General features: G+C 51.3%; 5 protein-coding genes across 5 annotated transcripts; 3 read left to right on the top strand and 2 right to left on the bottom strand.

The window, feature by feature from the left end:
• Window positions 1–85: 85 nt before the first annotated feature.
• On the top strand, window positions 86–2,796 carry M430DRAFT_92942 (hypothetical protein; the record flags this gene model as incomplete). The annotated part of the gene is made up of 2 exons (XM_024869747.1): window positions 86–241; window positions 316–2,796. The coding sequence occupies 2 exons, from the start codon at window positions 86–88 to the stop codon at window positions 2,794–2,796; spliced, it is 2,637 nt and encodes an 878-aa protein (XP_024725130.1).
• A 522-nt stretch (window positions 2,797–3,318) lies between these two features.
• M430DRAFT_55096 (hypothetical protein) lies at window positions 3,319–5,644 on the top strand. Its single transcript, XM_024868519.1, has 5 exons — window positions 3,319–3,535; window positions 3,630–4,258; window positions 4,514–4,974; window positions 5,051–5,095; window positions 5,140–5,644. The coding sequence occupies exons 1-5, from the start codon at window positions 3,378–3,380 to the stop codon at window positions 5,431–5,433; spliced, it is 1,587 nt and encodes a 528-aa protein (XP_024725129.1). The 5' UTR covers window positions 3,319–3,377; the 3' UTR covers window positions 5,434–5,644.
• Window positions 5,645–5,793: 149 nt separating this feature from the next.
• On the bottom strand, window positions 5,794–7,753 carry M430DRAFT_131303 (hypothetical protein). Its single transcript, XM_024862184.1, has 3 exons — window positions 7,388–7,753; window positions 6,508–7,319; window positions 5,794–6,419 (listed from the first exon to the last, which is right to left on the bottom strand). The coding sequence occupies exons 1-3, from the start codon at window positions 7,517–7,519 to the stop codon at window positions 5,972–5,974; spliced, it is 1,392 nt and encodes a 463-aa protein (XP_024725128.1). The 5' UTR covers window positions 7,520–7,753; the 3' UTR covers window positions 5,794–5,971.
• A 459-nt stretch (window positions 7,754–8,212) lies between these two features.
• On the bottom strand, window positions 8,213–9,457 carry M430DRAFT_131300 (glycosyltransferase family 34 protein). Its single transcript, XM_024862183.1, has 3 exons — window positions 9,155–9,457; window positions 8,834–9,089; window positions 8,213–8,732 (listed from the first exon to the last, which is right to left on the bottom strand). Exons 1-3 carry the CDS (start codon window positions 9,391–9,393, stop codon window positions 8,391–8,393), a joined length of 837 nt encoding a protein of 278 aa, XP_024725127.1. The 5' UTR covers window positions 9,394–9,457; the 3' UTR covers window positions 8,213–8,390.
• A 3,831-nt stretch (window positions 9,458–13,288) lies between these two features.
• M430DRAFT_55093 (hypothetical protein) lies at window positions 13,289–16,078 on the top strand. The gene is made up of 3 exons (XM_024868518.1): window positions 13,289–14,213; window positions 14,263–14,690; window positions 14,741–16,078. Exons 1-3 carry the CDS (start codon window positions 13,367–13,369, stop codon window positions 15,908–15,910), a joined length of 2,445 nt encoding a protein of 814 aa, XP_024725126.1. The 5' UTR covers window positions 13,289–13,366; the 3' UTR covers window positions 15,911–16,078.
• The last annotated feature ends 324 nt before the right edge of the window (window positions 16,079–16,402 follow it).

The raw sequence follows: 16,402 nt of genomic DNA, 5'->3' as shown, positions 1-16,402 counted from the left end.
GCACACGGCCTCAGCGGCCGCATGGACTCGGCGACGACCATGACTTTTATGCGCTCCTGAAAAACAACCCTCGAAAGTCCCAGATATGGCGTCTGACTTCCACTCCCGCGGCCGGTCCGTGTTTATTGTCACCACCATCACCTTTGTTCTGGCCACGATTTTTGTCGTGGCTAGATTGTTGAGTCGCTTTTGGATTGTGAGGAACAGGGCTTGGGACGATTGGTTTATAGTATTAGCCTGGGTGAGTGCACGCTTTACTTCCAATTCTCGGCGTGCGTTGTGGAATACAGGCTGATGTATGTACTACGCAAACAGCTCATTGCCTTTGGCCTCTCGTTTTCAATTGATTATGGCACGAGCAAGGGACTGGGGAGGCACGATGCTGACATCCCTGAACATTGGCTATCCGGTTTATATAGCTCGGAATACGTGTTCACGATTCTGTATAACCCGGCCTTGATGGCTACCAAGACGTCGATACTGATTTTCTACCTGCGGATGGCCAAGAATACGCAGATTATCTTGAGGGTTTCCTCCTATGTTACGCTCGCAATCGTTAACATCGCGGGCGTCGTTCTCACTTTTATGAATGCGTTCCAATGTCGACCAATCTATGCTGCATATACTCCCCATACCCAGGGGAAATGCATTTCGATTGTCACACTATACCTCTGCTCAGCGCCCGTGAACGTCATTACGGATCTAGCTATCTTGGTTCTACCGATTCCGGTCCTCACTGGAATGCGTTTGCCGCGCAAGCAGAAAACCGTGCTAGTGTTCACGTTCGCTCTGGGTATATTCGTCACGATTATCGATGTTATTCGGATTTATTACCTACAGAAGGCATTGGATGCACAAGCGTACCTTATTTCGAAAGAGCGACTGGGGACGAGCCTCGATTTCGCCTGGACTGCCAGCATGGCCCTGATGTGGAGCGCTGTTGAAGTAAATGTTGGCATCGTCTGCGCCTGTATCCCAACTTTGAGACCTTTAGTCAAACTCATCTTACCTTCCATGATCATGGACCGGTCACATACGGAGAAAGGTGCCTCTTCTGGTGATCAGCAACCCTCAGGTTCCAACCATGTGCACCGCGCACCTTCTGCGATCGGAGATCACGAACAAGAAATTCAGTTACCGCCTCCCGCGCGAATAGCAGGACAGCAGGAACGAGAAATAGGGATGCTCGATTTCCTTACAACTCCCTCCATGGATGAAATTGACTTGGGATCTGGAATTTCCCGGACACGCACAGCGGATACACGTGTTTCGGAAGATGGCGTTTATTTCGGATTCATTGATATGAAACGGCCAAAGAGCATGCTTACAACATCGGGGTTGGAATCCTTCAGGTACTGCACTATCGTCACGCTCCTCTTCTTCCTCTGGGGATTCTCGTATGGTCTGCTCAACACACTCGACAACGAAATCGCGAGAATTGCACACCAGACCTTCAGTCAGGATCTGGCATTGACATCGGCTTATTTTGGAGCATATTTCTTTGGCCCATTGACAGTAGGGCAATGGGTCCTTCGGCATGGAGGGTTCAAAGCGACTTTTATCACGGGTCTCTGTATCTACGGGACTGGGACGTTGATGTTCTGGCCTTCGGCTGTCCTGGCATCTTTTCCCGGCTTCATCATATGTCAATTCGTGGTTGGCTTTGGGCTTTCTATTCTCGAGACGGCAGCCAATCCTTTTATCGCACTCTGCGGTCCCCCACAGTACGCAGAATATCGTCTACTGCTTGCACAAGGCGTTCAAGCCTCGGCCAGCGTTCTGTCGCAGCTGCTCGCTCAGAAAGTCTTCTTCTCGAAAATCATTAGCAAGCTCAGCCTGATAGATGTACAATGGACGTATCTTGCCATTGCGCTCTTCGCCGTTATCCTCGCCCTCTTTTTCTACTATGTCCCCCTCCCGGAAGCGACCGATGCGGATCTGCAGTCTCTCACCGAAAACCTTTGCGCCTATCCCGACCAATTCTTCCTCTCCACAAAACTTCCTCTGATATATGTGACCCTCGCACTCGCTATCTTCGCTCAATTCGTTTATGTAGGTGCTCAGGAAAGTATGTCAATCTGGTTTGGGCCCCTCTTGTACAAGCTGGCCGGGCACTTAACAATAAGTATCGATGATTACGGCCTTGTCGCACAGGCAAACTTTGCAATTGGTCGCTTCCTCTTCGCCTCTCTCGTTCTCCTTGTCGCACCTCGAATCCTTATCCTCCTTGCTTTCATCCTAGGTACTATCTTCGCCATCTTGACCATGTCCCTCACGTTGAACGCAAACGGCATTGCCGGCCCTGCCCTGGTATTGTTCTTCTTCGAAGGTCCTATCTTCCCCCTGGTGTTCGCCATCGGGTTACGCGGGATGGGGAAACGGACGAAGTATGCCGCGGCTGGCCTTACGGCAGCTACTAGCGGTGGCGCGGTTTTCCCGTTTGTGATGTGGGCTGTGTATAAAGTGAACCATAAGACGGTCCAATATACCTTCTGTGTGGTCGTTGCACTTTTCGCATTCGGCATCACCTTCCCTGCCTATCTTAACCTTGTCCCTGGTGCGCGTCGTCAAGTCGACCCCCGCCGGATCAGAGGGCGAGATGATATGTCTCTCCCGGATAGCACTACACCTGCGGATGACGATCAATCCATAACTCCAATCCGAAGGTTGAGCAATAGTCTTAGTATCATTCTTTCTAGAGTGAGCGAAGCGAGATACAGGAAGAACAGCGACATGCTACCGGTCATAGAACACGAGAAGCGACAGGAGAGTTTGAGCACCGATCCGAGCACCTGAGGGCCGGCTATGATTTTTCTGCGCTGGGCGCTGGAAGTTGGAGGGCGTTTGCTGCTGCAGTTTAGCGTGCATTTGGTGGGCGTTTTTGTTTTTGGCATAGATACCACGGATCGGGGGCTCGATGGCAATATTTTTAGCCACGATAATTGGCTATGGGGTGTTGGAGCGTAGGGAATTAGGAATTGCATGCGTGCATGCTGCTACGATTTGGAAGTGTCTGATGACAGGAGTTTTGAAGTTCGTTGGAAATGATTATGTATACCCCATTTTGGTGTCGTAAAGGGGGCTGGAGTATAGTGATTCATGTTCACGATGTTATGAAAACCTATCAGTCTATTTTCCATTCCTTAATAACCTGTGATAATGTGATTAATGGTAGCATAAAATTGACAGTCCGGGGTAGTGGGGCGCGGGACGAGTAGGGAAAGCCACCCCGGATGAGCGCTCGGCTCGGGCCATATTTACCGATACCCGCGCCCGCGCCCTACGACGACCAGGGAGATCAACATCCAATATGGATACCCCACGCAGGCCAAAAAAGGGCAGGACCTGATCAACGACGCCCTCTCTTATTGTCCAGAATGCGACGGGGCTTTTCCATCCGCCCAGTTCTCTGCTATCTTCGCCGAGTTGAGAGAGCGCAGAAGTACACCACGCACCAGCACCAGCACCGCGAAGAGCTGCCCAACGTCAAAGATGCCCGCCATCCCTTCTACAACTACACATCTGGTCGCTGGCTGTAAGACTTCTCCCCGCCCTCCTCCTATTCCACACTTCCTCTTCTATGAGACAATAAAATAATCTCTCCACTAACCGGACAACCACGCATCAAGCTACAACGAGCATCTGCGCCTCTCCGAACGCCATCTACATTTCAACCTCGACGCTCTGCACCTCGCAATCGCCAAGTCCGTAAACCAACATCATGCCGATATAGTACGCTTCACGAAGCTCGCCGAGGGCGGCTCGTATCGGGTTTTCGAAGCGGCGTTCCGGGATGGATTGAGGGTCATCGCGCGCCTTCCATATCCTTGTACCATCCCCCGCAACTATGGCATCTCCAGCGAGGTTGCCACGATGGAGTTTCTCCGACTTCATGGTCTTCCGATTCCCAAAATCTTTAATTGGAGCTCATCGGCGTCCAATGAAGTTGGTTCCGAATACATAATTATAGAGCGTACTCCGGGGAAAGAGTTGGAGGATACGTGGTATACTATGACTTTACGAGAGAGGATGGCGGTTATTGAGAAGATTGTGAATATTGAAAAGATTCTTTTTGACATTCGGTTTCCTGCGTCTAGGAGTCTATTCTTTAAAGATTCGCTGGACGCTGGGGTCAAGAGCGTGGATATACCCAAGTACGACGACGAGACGGATGTAAGTGGATTCTGCATCGGACCTTCTACAGATTATCTATGGTGGTATCAAAATAGACATGAGCTGGGTGCGAATTATGGACCTTGTGAGTACCTCCCTTCATATACTCGCAGCAATTGGAATAAGATATCAATTACTGGGCCCTCCTATAACTCGGGAAGGAAGAGCTAGCAGAAAATCCATGGCATTTACCAATTGTCTTGGGGGCAATCTTGATCCTAATTGCGACCCCTTTACCTCTCAGCTAGCCAAAACGGTTCCAGTAATCGATATCTTATACTCCAATTTATGTGACCCCCGCACAATCTCATGTCAACAATCAACCTAACCGTGCAAGTAGGGATGGACACGGAAGAGTTATTGAGAGCGGTCGGAGAGAGGGAACTCCTATGGCTGCGTCGATTTGGCAAACCGCGATACCCACGTGAACCTCTTTACAGGGAAGTGTATAACAATCAAGTGGTCGATCCACAGGTGCAGATAAACCACCTCTTGAATTATCTGAAAATCGCGCCACACCTCGTTCCCCAAGCGGAAGAACTAAACGTGCCTACCATCCGCCATCCCGACTTATCGCCCAATAACATATTCATCTCCAACTCTGGGGACATCACCGGAATCCTCGACTGGCAGAACACAACCATCATTCCTCTTTTCCTACAGGCCAAGATCCCCAAGCATTTCCAGAACTACGGCGATGACGACTCTGAGAATTTTCGTCGTCCGAGACTCCCGGAGGATTTTGGCGCCTTGAGTGAGAGCGATAAGGAATATGAGATGGAGCTGTACCGGCGTCGCCAAGTACACTATTTCTACGTCGGCTTCACGAGTCGCTATAACAAGCCTCATTTCAATGCACTACAGAACTACAATCTAGTCCTGCGAAACCAGCTTTACACCACCGCCGGCCAACCATAGGAAGGTGATAATACCTCCCTTCAAGCGCAATTACTCACCACACTAAAGAACTGGACTGAGCTCTCGTCAGCCCATGATCCAGAAGTCCACTACTCAACCGAGGACAGCCAGTCATGCCTCTCTCGAGAAGCGCAGCAGAAAGAAGCCGATGCGCAGATACAACAGATACGTGAATACCTCGGTATTGATATCGAAGGATGGATACCGAGTGGGGAATTTGAAGAGGCGAGGAAAAAAGCTAGGGATCTTAAGATTCGGATGTTGGAAGAGGCGGATACGGAGGAGGAGAGGTGGGAACTTGATGTGTTTTGGCCGTTTCAGGATCATGAGGAGATTGATTGATTGAGTGAGTGCGGGTTGTTGTTTGGTTGGTTGGTTGGTTGGTTGGTGGACGGGGGGTTAAAGACAGTCTCCTCCTCCTCTATCCGAGTGCTTACCTTAATCTAAGGACGCTCGCTGTCTGGAGTGGACTTGCACTTAGTATTTCTTCTCCCATGTGTATATATATCATGAGCAATACAGGAGCGTAGAAAAATTACCTAGATGCTGAGCTTAATTAATACCAAATAGGTCCGTCGTGTGGAGCCGGAAAGGAATGCATAGAGAAGACACCAAGTCATGAGGCAGGAGATAATATTAGACTATAGATAGGTACGGATATGGAGCCGTATGCTTATGATGGGATTCAAGAAGGGTGGATTGAGCTGATATGTGATTCTTGGATGTATGAATAAACTTAATTAATTATACCGCAGTCACAAATAGAGAAGAGAAGTAGCAAAATAACTTTAATTTACCAGCGATTCCTGGTTATCAGCATCCATACATATTCCCCAAGGTAAAACCAACGCCCATGAACGCCGATCGCTCAAACGCCCTTTTACAATCGACTCATGATCATACTACCCACCGCGCTCCCCACCACCTCCCGCTCACTCTCCCACCGACCACCCATCGTCAGCGGAAACCTTCCACTCCGATACACAGCCCACGCCGTCTCGACCTCCTGCTCAGCATCATAGCCCCACAACCACTCGCGGAACACCGGATCGCGCCACTTATTAGGATAGCCAGCGTAAGGCTCCTGCTGGTAGCGGAGCAGCTGGCGGTCGCGCTCGCGCTGGAGCGGGCCGTCGTGCATGTGGAAGATCTGCTGGTAGTGCGAGGACTGCTTGACGACGCGGGTGGTGCGCGGCTTGCGCACTGTTTCGTAGATGGTGAGGATGTCCGGGAGGAGGAAGGCGGGGGGCGGGGCGGAGCGGGGGATCTTGGAGAGGAGACGTCCGAGGAGGTAGCCGTCTTCGACGGCCATTGCTGCTCCTGAGGCTCTGTTGGATAGTTAGTGCTGAAAGAAAGAACTTGCTGTATAGAAAGACCTGCAAGGAGGAAGGGATGATTGAGCACAGCGGGACGTACAAATAAGGTAGAGTAGCATGGCATGCATCTCCCAGCAAGACGAACTTCCCCGACGGGTGTGCCCAGCTAGCCAGCTCTTCACTATTCATCAACCTCCATTTCGACGTATCGTCTACCAGCCCAAGCAACAGTCTCAAATTCTCGTCCCAGCCGGAAAAGAAATCTCGCATTTCCTGTAGATCAGCTTTCGCTGTGTTGACCAGTTCCGGGAGGTTGTCCGGGCATGCAAGCACCATGTTATATATTCCCTCCCCACCCTCTCTCTTCAACAGATAGCCAACGCAGTGCGAAGATGGCCCGAGCCAGAAATTGACTGCGGGGTTCTCGATGAGCGGCAGAAGAGAAGGATGTTGTAACATCGCGGAGGCGGGAATCGTAACACGATATGCCAGATCGCCTGTCAACTTCGGCGGGTCCTTCTTGCCTAGCAATTGTTCCCTGCAAACACTCTTAAGCCCATCTGCTCCGATGACCAGATCGGCCGCGAGCGTGCTCCCATCCGCAAGTTTGATCTCAGGCTTCTCGAAATCAATCCCCGTCACCTTCGCGTTCAGCTGGATCGCCACGCCAAGTCTCCTCGCCTCGTTAACAAGCACGCGGTGGTAATCCGCGCGGTGGATGTGCAGGTATGGTGCTCCATATCTCTCTTCGCAGTAGGGAAGGAGGGGTTGGGTGGACAGTACTTTTCCGTCCCTGTAAGAGCGGAGCACGAATTCGTGGGGGCGAACCGAGAGAGCTTCAACCTTGGAGAGGATACCGAGTCGTTTCAGGATCCTCGAGGAGTTGGGTGGGATCTGGATACCTGCCCCGACCTGTTGTTCCCTTGTCAGTTTCCGTGGCGGGCGTGGTAGGGAATTGATGGAAGCAGAGCAAAACCCACCTCACCGAGCTCAGGAGCTTGTTCGAGAATTGTCACTCTGTGACCTGATTGTGCTATTGAGATTGCGGCTGCCAAGCCACCCAGGCCAGCACCTACTATTGCGATGTGTAGTTGGAATTCGGGGGGTGACATCCTGGTCGTCGATAGGTGGTGATGATTATGTGGAGAAATAGGCTGCACATAGAGAAGGGAAGGCTCTTGGAAAAGGTAGGAGAATGAATGAGTTGAGCTGACACCAAATGCCAAATACTTACTTGCCTCTGGTAGGAGGGAAAGGAAAGTGTTTTATATCTTACACCGAATTACCTGAAGATGGTGCACGATAGAGCCGCGACCCATCGAGGCCCCATCCACCGGCGCTCGGCCGTGGCCAGTATGGAGAATGGAGTAACTGGAGAAACGGCCATAAAGTAATCGGGTACCGGAACGGCACTGGTAATCGTATGATGTGAATCGTGGAGGAGCTGATAAAGTTCCTGGAAGTGAAGGCGGTAAGAGAGTTTAAAGGGACCGATATCGAAGTGCGTAGTAAGCATCAATGTGATTCGGGTAAAGATTCCTCAGAAATGCGGATAAAGATTTAACACGGATGAGCTCTTTTCCGGGTGTCTGCCAACGATGGTCTGCACGGTACAAATACAGCAAAGTCCAGGACTCGTATCTCTTAATACATTTGCCGTTCTTAACTCGTGACAGATTTAATTAAAAAGGGGGGAACGCGACTTCAATCGTATCTTGTTCTTGAATGTATGGTGTAGCTATTCCGCAATCCAGAGGCAAACCTTTAGAATTCAAGCTTGGAGCATGATTCTCTATTTAAAGATTCGCTGTAGATGCAAAAAAAGCAGTATTCCAAGGGCCTAATATATACCTCATCTCCACAATACATACAATATTCGATATATATGCATGTCTACGTGACTCCTCCTCCAACGCCATTTCCCATAGAAGACAGAAAATCCAACACCATGCGACTCATTCAATCATAAATCCATTTCCTTACTCACAACCCCTTCCCCGCTTCCATTCCCTCTCCTCCCGCCGCCTCTGCCACCTTCGCCTTCCTCCTTCTCTTCGTCCCCAGCCTCTTCCAAAATTTCTCAATCTCCTTAGGCAAACTCGTCTCCTCAACTGGCACATCGTACGGCGGCACCGCCTTGTCCGCGATGCTCATCCAGGTCTCCATGCGCTCGGGTCTCTTGCCATCGCGGTTGCCCGCAAAGTGGATCTGCAGGCCACCTGGACGGAACTCATGCTTGCGCGGCGGCCGGTCTTTGTCCAGGGGCGACGGGTACGCGTTGAACCAGTATTGTGGGACTTGCACGACGCTGGAGCCCCAGTAGGTCTGTGAAGGGGGGGATGTTAGTGGGATGAGGGGATTGAAAGTTCGCGGTATGGTGAGGGGAGAGGAACGAGGACGGAGGGCGAGAGAAGAGGCTGGCTTACATCGTTGATCATGGCCTCCAGTGCGGATTGCTCGGTGTATTTCAATTCGACCTCTGGTCTGAAATTGTGATATGCGATGACTCCGGAAAGGAGCTTGATGGCCCATGGGCTAACGCGAATAAGGAAGCAGCCGTTATTCAGGCCGTGACGGTCGTGGGTAACCAACATATTGACATCATCGAACTCCGGGCTTGGGGGAATAAAGACATCGAGGGGGATTTGCGGGTTCATGAGCACAATATCCGCATCGACCCATCTAACATCAGAATTAGCATCTTTGCATCTCGCTGCGCCAGAGAGAGAAAAAAACAGGAAACCCACAACAACCATTCTAGCTGCTGCTCTCTTGGCTTCGCCATCTCTTTCAATATAATTGAGAGGATGTAAGCCGGTTTCGACCACAATCCCGGGAGGAGCCTCTTTCGCAGCACAAACATCGGATGACCCATTTTCTCCGCATGCATTTCATGCAGGCTCAGTGCGCGCTCATACAATGGATTGGGTTCCCCAAAGACCGCATGTACCTTCCCGACCGCAGACCGCGGTTGAAGGAGATCCATCCCCCCCACAACATGCTGTTGTGGTTCCGCATGGCTCAGCAGAGAGCGGCTCGGCACCTCTCTATGGAATCGGTGCGGGACCCAATCGACGTTTTTGAATTTATAGAGCAGGATCAGGGCGAGGAAAGCCAGGAAGGCGATGCGCCAGAACTGGTTCTTGATGAGGCGCCGCCCCTCGGGGAATGGAGAGAGCTTGGTCTGCATACCTAGGGCCTTTCAGCCTCCCATCAAGGGTGGTCTCGCGGCGAGAAGGAGAGTAGTAAGAAAGAATGGATGCGAGATACTGGGAACAACGAACATTGTGCAGAACAAAAGCTTTAAGAACCTGAGAGGAAGGATTGGCACTTCTGCAGAAAGCGGCAAACAGCCAACCAGCACATAGCAGTGACTGGTGAGTACCATAGACGGCACTCCTCGAAAGCTCGCCCTCCAATGGGGGTCCCGTTGTTCCTTGCTTCAGGATCTAGTCTAGAAGAGGTAGAAACGTGGAGAGGTGGAACTACCACAGTAAGTATAGAAGAGCATGATTTAGACCCTTCAGATGCAAAAGGGCGAACCAACGGAACTGACGCAAGAGCTGCGGTCGAGTTGCTCAGTTGCCTACTCGATAAGGAGAAGTGTTTGATGAAATCTACAGATCCTTTGCACAACAAGGGTTCCCCCCGGCTAATTTGAGGTGTACATCTATTGACGTCGCGTGACCGTGATATTATGCAAAATATCCCTGAATAAGAGCATACACAAGGCTTCTGGGCAAAAAGGTACAGTCTGGAGCATTATCAAAATTACTTCAAAAAAGAACTTCGAACATAAGAACTTACAAATCAGAATTCTGTCTATTTTCTTACCATTCTTTTTCCTTGAACCTCAAAGTTCGTCCCAAAGAGCGATTGATAAATGTACGCTCAGATGGATATTCGTAGCTCGGTGGCTGTGTCGATCTCCTTCACTAAGCTTTCCATGAAACGCCTCAGCCGGCTCGGCGATCCCGCCAACTGGGATCGTATCTTAGGGCGAACCTCCTCCCATGGACATGGGTATACACCGTCCGCAACGATATACAGAGTTACAGAGTACACGGAGAGGGAAGCAGGTGCTTTTGTGTCATCACGACATGAACACTTTCTCTCGTATTACGTCTTCTGTGTTTCTTAAGGCGTACAAGAGAGAGTTCAAATCCTCCCTTAGTCTGGCGCCGCTGATGTCGATGTCATGTGCATGCTCCTCAAAACTCGCGCATCCTGGCCCGCGGATTCCTGAACAGATCCAGTAGTAAAATTCCGGAGACCGCAGCGCGCAGGGCGCCGTTGGCTTAGTGTCAAGACCACCGGGTATGCTGGCCAAGGGGAGCGCAGATCGCAACGAAGTTGTCGATAGTTCTGAGCTCGTGGCCCGGTTGCTTACTCGCTCCCACACCTCAAGCGCCTAACAACCCACGATCGAATCCCATTCCCAGCGTTTAGAGCTTTAGGGTGGGATGTTCAGACCGCTTTCGAATGGTACAGCAATGGAAATGCCGGAATCCTTCGGTCTGTAGACTGGTAGTCAAGGTACAGAACTAAGAAGCCCTGAGCTACTGGGCCGGCCTGGTAAGCTTGAATGCCTTAATCGTGGGGATGGAAGACTTCAAATCCCTTTCTTCCGGGGTGCCTCTTCTATCCTCATTGCTACCACAACTAGTTGAAACTGCCGAATCTTGCCCTTCTGCCCATTGCCCTTCTGCCCATTGCGGTTGGATGGACGAGCGTCCCGGAGGATGCTGCGAAAGGTGTGGGTTATCCCCTTCTTCACATGCCTCTCCATCTCTCACCATCCCTTAATCAAAGCTGTGGAGAGAACGAGATATCCATCCACTTGCTCACACGCCCACGAAGTCGAAACAAGCATTCTACCCACCCCCCTAAACGGACCCATCCCAGGGTACGGAGATGGGGATGTATTGGTTAAAACAAGGTTGGGACTCGGGCAGGGATGCTCGCTACATACAGCGGAACTTTCCTTCGGTACGTATATTTTATCGACATTGCTTTTAAGATGATTGTGGGGGTAAGTAGCCGTATACGGATGTGATGGAGGTTATCCTTGCCTATAGAGTGTGTATATCAAGTCGCTCACAATTTGCAGAGGTTGCAAGGCATACCTTTGCTTGTAGTTGTATATTCACCGACTTCAGTATGTATGTAGCACATGTCAAAAGCCGATTCGGTATACCTACCACGGTCCACCAAACCTTTCAAATCCCATCTTCCGCCGTACTGTATTAAGAAGGTGTCTTATAAACCCCTCCAAAATCCCCCTAACATCAGGGTCAGAGACAAGCTTTGCCGCTTACTAATCGCCCGCGCTACGGCGCAGCAGCAAGATCCCAGCCCTGATCTGCAGACACAAGGGGTGGCAGGAGGAGGCGGGGGTGTGAATCCCTGCCACTCAGCTGCCGAGCACGCGAGCAGATTCCTTATTCTGCTCTTTACCGCCGGAGGGCACAATCCGTAAGGGATGGGCTGCATAGATAAGGCGTGGGAGAGATAAGAGGATCATCACGGATGCATGATATCCAGCTTCTGGAAGCGTAAATGCCGAAGAAGACACACATGATAGGAAGAGGAATGCTGCCCATGGCGTAAAAAAGGTTCCGAGGAGATTTCTAGGGCGGGTAGGGGTACAGTTGCGGGAGTTCTGAGTCGGTACTGTACAGTAGGACCTTCACCTAGACCTATGACGAGAAATGTCTCACGGTCCTTTTCCCTGCAAGCTGAAGAAGTGATTATAAAAAGAGACTTTGTGGATCGTTGCCTACACCGTGGCAGCGTCATGAAAGTCACTTCCTCGGCATCCTGAATCAACTGATGAGCCGGTGGGATTGGTGAAGCCTTATTCGGTAGTTGGAGAAGACCTGGTTCTTTTGACTGCAGTAGCGGGAGCCTCCGCCCAATCTAGTGTGCAGCACCAAGTGATCTGCATCAGCCACTGCCGTCCGCAACTCTGGTCCTTGGATGTCCACCGTTTCGCGACGAGCTATGGAACAGCACCCATGTCTGTAGAGGAACTCCCTGGACCCCGACAGCCAGGCAGACAGACAGACAGACGAATAATCCTTCAGAACCGGGTGCTCTGCAGGGTGGCTTGGGAGGTGTGGCTCCACCTACTTTGTCCTGTCAGTTCACAGGACGAGAGGCCACACGACCCATTGCCGCATCTGACCTTCTCTACAGACCTTCTCGAAGCAGGCAAGTCAGGGAGAACACTGCTGCACACCTGTTGCATCCAGTTGCCCAATCACCCTCCTCATATACAGTGTTGCGTATAGGCAACATTCACGTACAATGTACCTGCGTTAGCAACTTGGCTTGTATGTGCCAAACTGTAGAACGCCTGGCTTCTGAGGGAGCAGAGTGGAAGAGTTCCGCAAGAGTTTCAGCATTACCGCCACCCGCCGCTCGGCTATCGCCAGCCATCTTGATGGCGGACCATGGTTCAGAAAGTAAGGTCCGGTTGCGCTTGCACGGTAGAGGGAGCGTTACCTCGAGACGGATCTCAAGATAGCGAAATAAATTCACTCTACTGTGGAGGCGTTTGTACCACAGGGTTTTGGATGCACTATGGTGATAGTAGAAACGACAACCCGTCTTGGCAATGCTTCTCTGTAAGGATGTGCATCCAAAGGAATCCTACCCGATGTGCCCTTCCCTTCGCTTCCTGGTCCCCCAGGTGTTCTGCATGCCATGATTCGAGCGGTCGACGCTGGTGATCGCCCTGCCTAGAAATGCCAAGAGTTAAGCTTCATCGATGCTGATAGGAGTCTTCATGGAGCCGCCTCTGCCAGTCTGAGACAGTCTGTGGATATATACCGGATCGAGGACCCTCTTCAACAACTCCCCTCATCCCGTCTAATTCTTCGAATTGTGCGATGTGCCATTCTTTTGAATAATTTTCATTCCCCATTGTGCCCTACAGCCCAGAGGGCTCCGACATCATGATCGCCCTGAATCTGTATAAACCGTCGGCCACCTTGCCCGAGTACTGGACCAACTCAGGGCTGCCCAGCCCCACCTATCGACGGACGCCCCTCAGTCGTCGGTACCGAATTCTCATCATACTTGTGATTTTCTTCATTGCATGGAATCTCTATACAGCCTCGATATCATCATCATCATCCGAAGAGGTGGAAGACGATGGAGCCGACTATGACGAAGCAGAGGTCGCCTCCATAGAGCATAAGTCACTCTACTCCGAGGCCGTGAAGATTCTGGAGGAGGCCAAGGCAGCAATCGCAGACAAGAAAGTGGCTCCGAATCCGGATCCGAAAGAAAGTAGTAGTGACACAGACCTCATTGGCAGCTTTGGAAGGGTAGTAGAGCAAGATCTTCCCATTGCTAAGATACATCAGGAAGAGGCCGTCGGTAGCTCCAAGGAAAAGGTAGCTTCGAAGCCGCATTCTGAGGGAAGCGGAAAGAGCACAGATAAAAGCAAAGGGGAGACGAAGGAAAGCGAAGGGGACAAAGATCACATTGGCAGCTTGGGGAAGATAGTTGAGCAACAGCTCCCCGATGCCAAGATACACGAGGAAAAGGAGAAGGCCCCTAGCCGTCCCAAGGAGCAACCACCGGCGGGAGAGAGGCCCAGATTCCCTCCATACGCATCACACGCACAACTTACCGCAAAGGCCTCAACATTGCCGCAAGTCATTCACGTGCCGTTCGAGGAGACAACCGCTGATGTGGTTTTGGAAGGCTGGGAAGACCAGTGGTTCTCCGAAGCAGAGTTGAACATTGACAAGTGGGGAAAGTTGGAGGAGCCAAAGATCGATTTTGTTTACACTTGTAAGAGTCCCGGAAACCCTAATACTTGACAGAATACTGACATTGGAAGGGGTCAACGGTTCCGATCCTGCCTTTCAGGAGACCATCTACCCGTACGAAATCAACAGTACCTTGAACGATGCGAAGGGAAGGTGGCGTGAACAGCATCGAGTAAACAGATATCGAGACTGGGATGAGCTCCGATATTCCATCCGCAGCGTGGAGAAATACGCATCAACCTTCAGAAATAAGATCCAGCTGCTGGTCAATGACGTGGCAGATCCAGACGAGGCTCTCAATGCCACCGTCGACGACCCAGCTCCCATTTCCGGGAAGCAACAACCCTTGTGGCTGAATAACGATGCGCAGACCGCAGAGAGGTTCCAGATACTTTCTCAACAAGACTTCTTCGACGAAGACGGACAAGGATGTCTTCCAACTTTCAATTCCTTGACGATGGAAAATCAGATCTTCAATACCAAATCTGATACCGATCGAGTAAGTCGTGCTTCACAAATGGAAACGTCCATGGATTAACAAATGCCCAGTTCTTCGCCTTGTCCGATGATATGCTCCTTGGGAAACCCCACGCAGCATCAGATATCTACTCACCTCTGTTTGGCCCTATGATGGGCTTCAAAACCAATGTCTATAACACCGTCTTACCACCCACCACCGCCGACGCTCATGCCTTCGGCGAGAAACCATTCCTTATCTATACCTCTTACCTCCTGAACCAGCGTTTTGGAGAGCGGAAACGCAAGGGGCAAGTCCACTTCGGACACTCCATGTCCCGATCGGTGACTCGCGAAGCTATCAGCGCATTCCCCCGTCCCGCACTGGAGAGCGCTTGTGAGCGATTCCGCGGCGAGACTACTGGCTTCCAGCTCTCGTCGTGGTTTGTCTCCTTCCATTACACGATCGAGCGACACCGCGAGGCCCTACTCTGGAGCTACATCATGCTCCGCAACGACGTCGACCGGAACGGCAATCTGGGCTGGGAAGAGCGCAAGGCCATCCTCGAGGACTTGAAGGGGGGGCAGGCGAAGGAGAGCAACACAGCCGGACACAAGCCCATGTTCTACAAGACCGGAACCCGTAAGCGGATGTTCTACCATGTGGCCGAGGTGCTGGAGAAGGCCGGCCTGGAGCCGCCTAAGGTCAACGTCGACGTGGAATGGACGTCTCTTGACGGGCCCGTCGCCATCAAGGACGCCGAGTGCGCCGACTTCGATGTGGACCTGTGCCTGGCGCCCGGCTTCTCGAAGCCCATCACGGACGAGAACCACACCAACTACATCTTCAACACGGCGTCTATCTTCGAGCGCGTGGCGCGCGAGCACCCGCACTGCGGCGACTGCCTGCTGAAGCTGGTGCTGAACGGCGTGGAGAAGGGTATGGGGCCGCTGCTGCCGCACGCCGACACGCAGGGCGAGGACCGCAAGACCATCATCCGCGCGCTGTGGAAGTATCAGTACACGATTGTCGAACCAGATGCCTTCTTCGTGATGATCACCGACGCCGAACAGGTCGAGAACGTGCTGTTGAAGCGCCTGCTCGAGCGCAGAGGCAAGGTTGGCCAGCTGTGCCTGAATGACGATGTTGCGACCGAGGAGGAGAGCGCGGTCGCCAATGTGCGCAAAGTTATGATGCAGATGCTCGAGGGGATGCTCCCCGATCCCAGCCCATACGAAATCGGCTACACGACCCCAAGTTAACTTTTATATCATCATTGTTTTGCACATTTAATAAATACCAGGTCTGGCGTTTGGGAGACGGCATTTTGGATTTTGATGACGGAACCGGCCATAGATAACGGTGTCGGTGAACATTTAACGACTAGATGCATGATTGGATAAGCTGACTATTACTTTATGTACCTGTCTAAATGTTAAATATTTATTTACATTTATTCCATATACTGGAAATACTTGGATGATACTTATCAGGCCATTCCAGGGACTTCAGTTTCCACTTTTGTGATAACGCTGTCAAGATCTAGGTATCCCATTTTCCCGAGACTTCCGCTTCGATTGTGGGGTTTCGATGTGGGGTGGGGGTTGTTCCTGGAGGCTCTGCATCATCAACCGCGGAAGTCATTAAAAGGAATCGATGATACATCTTTCATGTGGTCTTGACAGTATGATATGGTTTGTATGACACGATTATTTTGGAATTAACTGGATGTCTTTCATAGAACGGGTCAGAGG

This window comes from Amorphotheca resinae (genome assembly GCF_003019875.1).
Source record: "Amorphotheca resinae ATCC 22711 unplaced genomic scaffold M430scaffold_1, whole genome shotgun sequence".
NCBI classification, from domain to species: Eukaryota; Fungi; Ascomycota; class Leotiomycetes; order Helotiales; family Amorphothecaceae; genus Amorphotheca; species Amorphotheca resinae.
The sequence above is the reverse complement of the archived record's forward strand: the minus strand, read 5'-3'. Positions and strand labels throughout refer to the sequence as shown.

Excerpts from the sequence above, each read along its gene's own strand:
- M430DRAFT_55096 (XM_024868519.1), top strand. The coding sequence starts at position 3,378 with ATGCGACGGGGCTTTTCCATCCGCCCAGTTCTCTGCTATCTTCGCCGA. Across the intron at positions 4,975-5,050 it reads AGCTGTACCGGCGTCGCCAA|TCCTGCGAAACCAGCTTTAC; the intron begins GTACACTATTTC and ends ACTACAATCTAG. Across the intron at positions 5,096-5,139 it reads CGCCGGCCAACCATAGGAAG|AACTGGACTGAGCTCTCGTC; the intron begins GTGATAATACCT and ends ACCACACTAAAG.
- M430DRAFT_131303 (XM_024862184.1), bottom strand. The coding sequence starts at position 7,519 with ATGTCACCCCCCGAATTCCAACTACACATCGCAATAGTAGGTGCTGGC. Across the intron at positions 7,320-7,387 it reads AAGCTCCTGAGCTCGGTGAG|GTCGGGGCAGGTATCCAGAT; the intron begins GTGGGTTTTGCT and ends AGGGAACAACAG. Across the intron at positions 6,420-6,507 it reads CATGCTACTCTACCTTATTT|AGCCTCAGGAGCAGCAATGG; the intron begins GTACGTCCCGCT and ends ACTATCCAACAG.
- M430DRAFT_131300 (XM_024862183.1), bottom strand. The coding sequence starts at position 9,393 with ATGGATCTCCTTCAACCGCGGTCTGCGGTCGGGAAGGTACATGCGGTC. Across the intron at positions 9,090-9,154 it reads CAGCAGCTAGAATGGTTGTT|ATGGGTCGATGCGGATATTG; the intron begins GTGGGTTTCCTG and ends TTCTGATGTTAG. Across the intron at positions 8,733-8,833 it reads TGGAGGCCATGATCAACGAT|ACCTACTGGGGCTCCAGCGT; the intron begins GTAAGCCAGCCT and ends CCCCCTTCACAG.
- M430DRAFT_55093 (XM_024868518.1), top strand. The coding sequence starts at position 13,367 with ATGATCGCCCTGAATCTGTATAAACCGTCGGCCACCTTGCCCGAGTAC. Across the intron at positions 14,214-14,262 it reads GATCGATTTTGTTTACACTT|GGGTCAACGGTTCCGATCCT; the intron begins GTAAGAGTCCCG and ends TGACATTGGAAG. Across the intron at positions 14,691-14,740 it reads CCAAATCTGATACCGATCGA|TTCTTCGCCTTGTCCGATGA; the intron begins GTAAGTCGTGCT and ends ACAAATGCCCAG.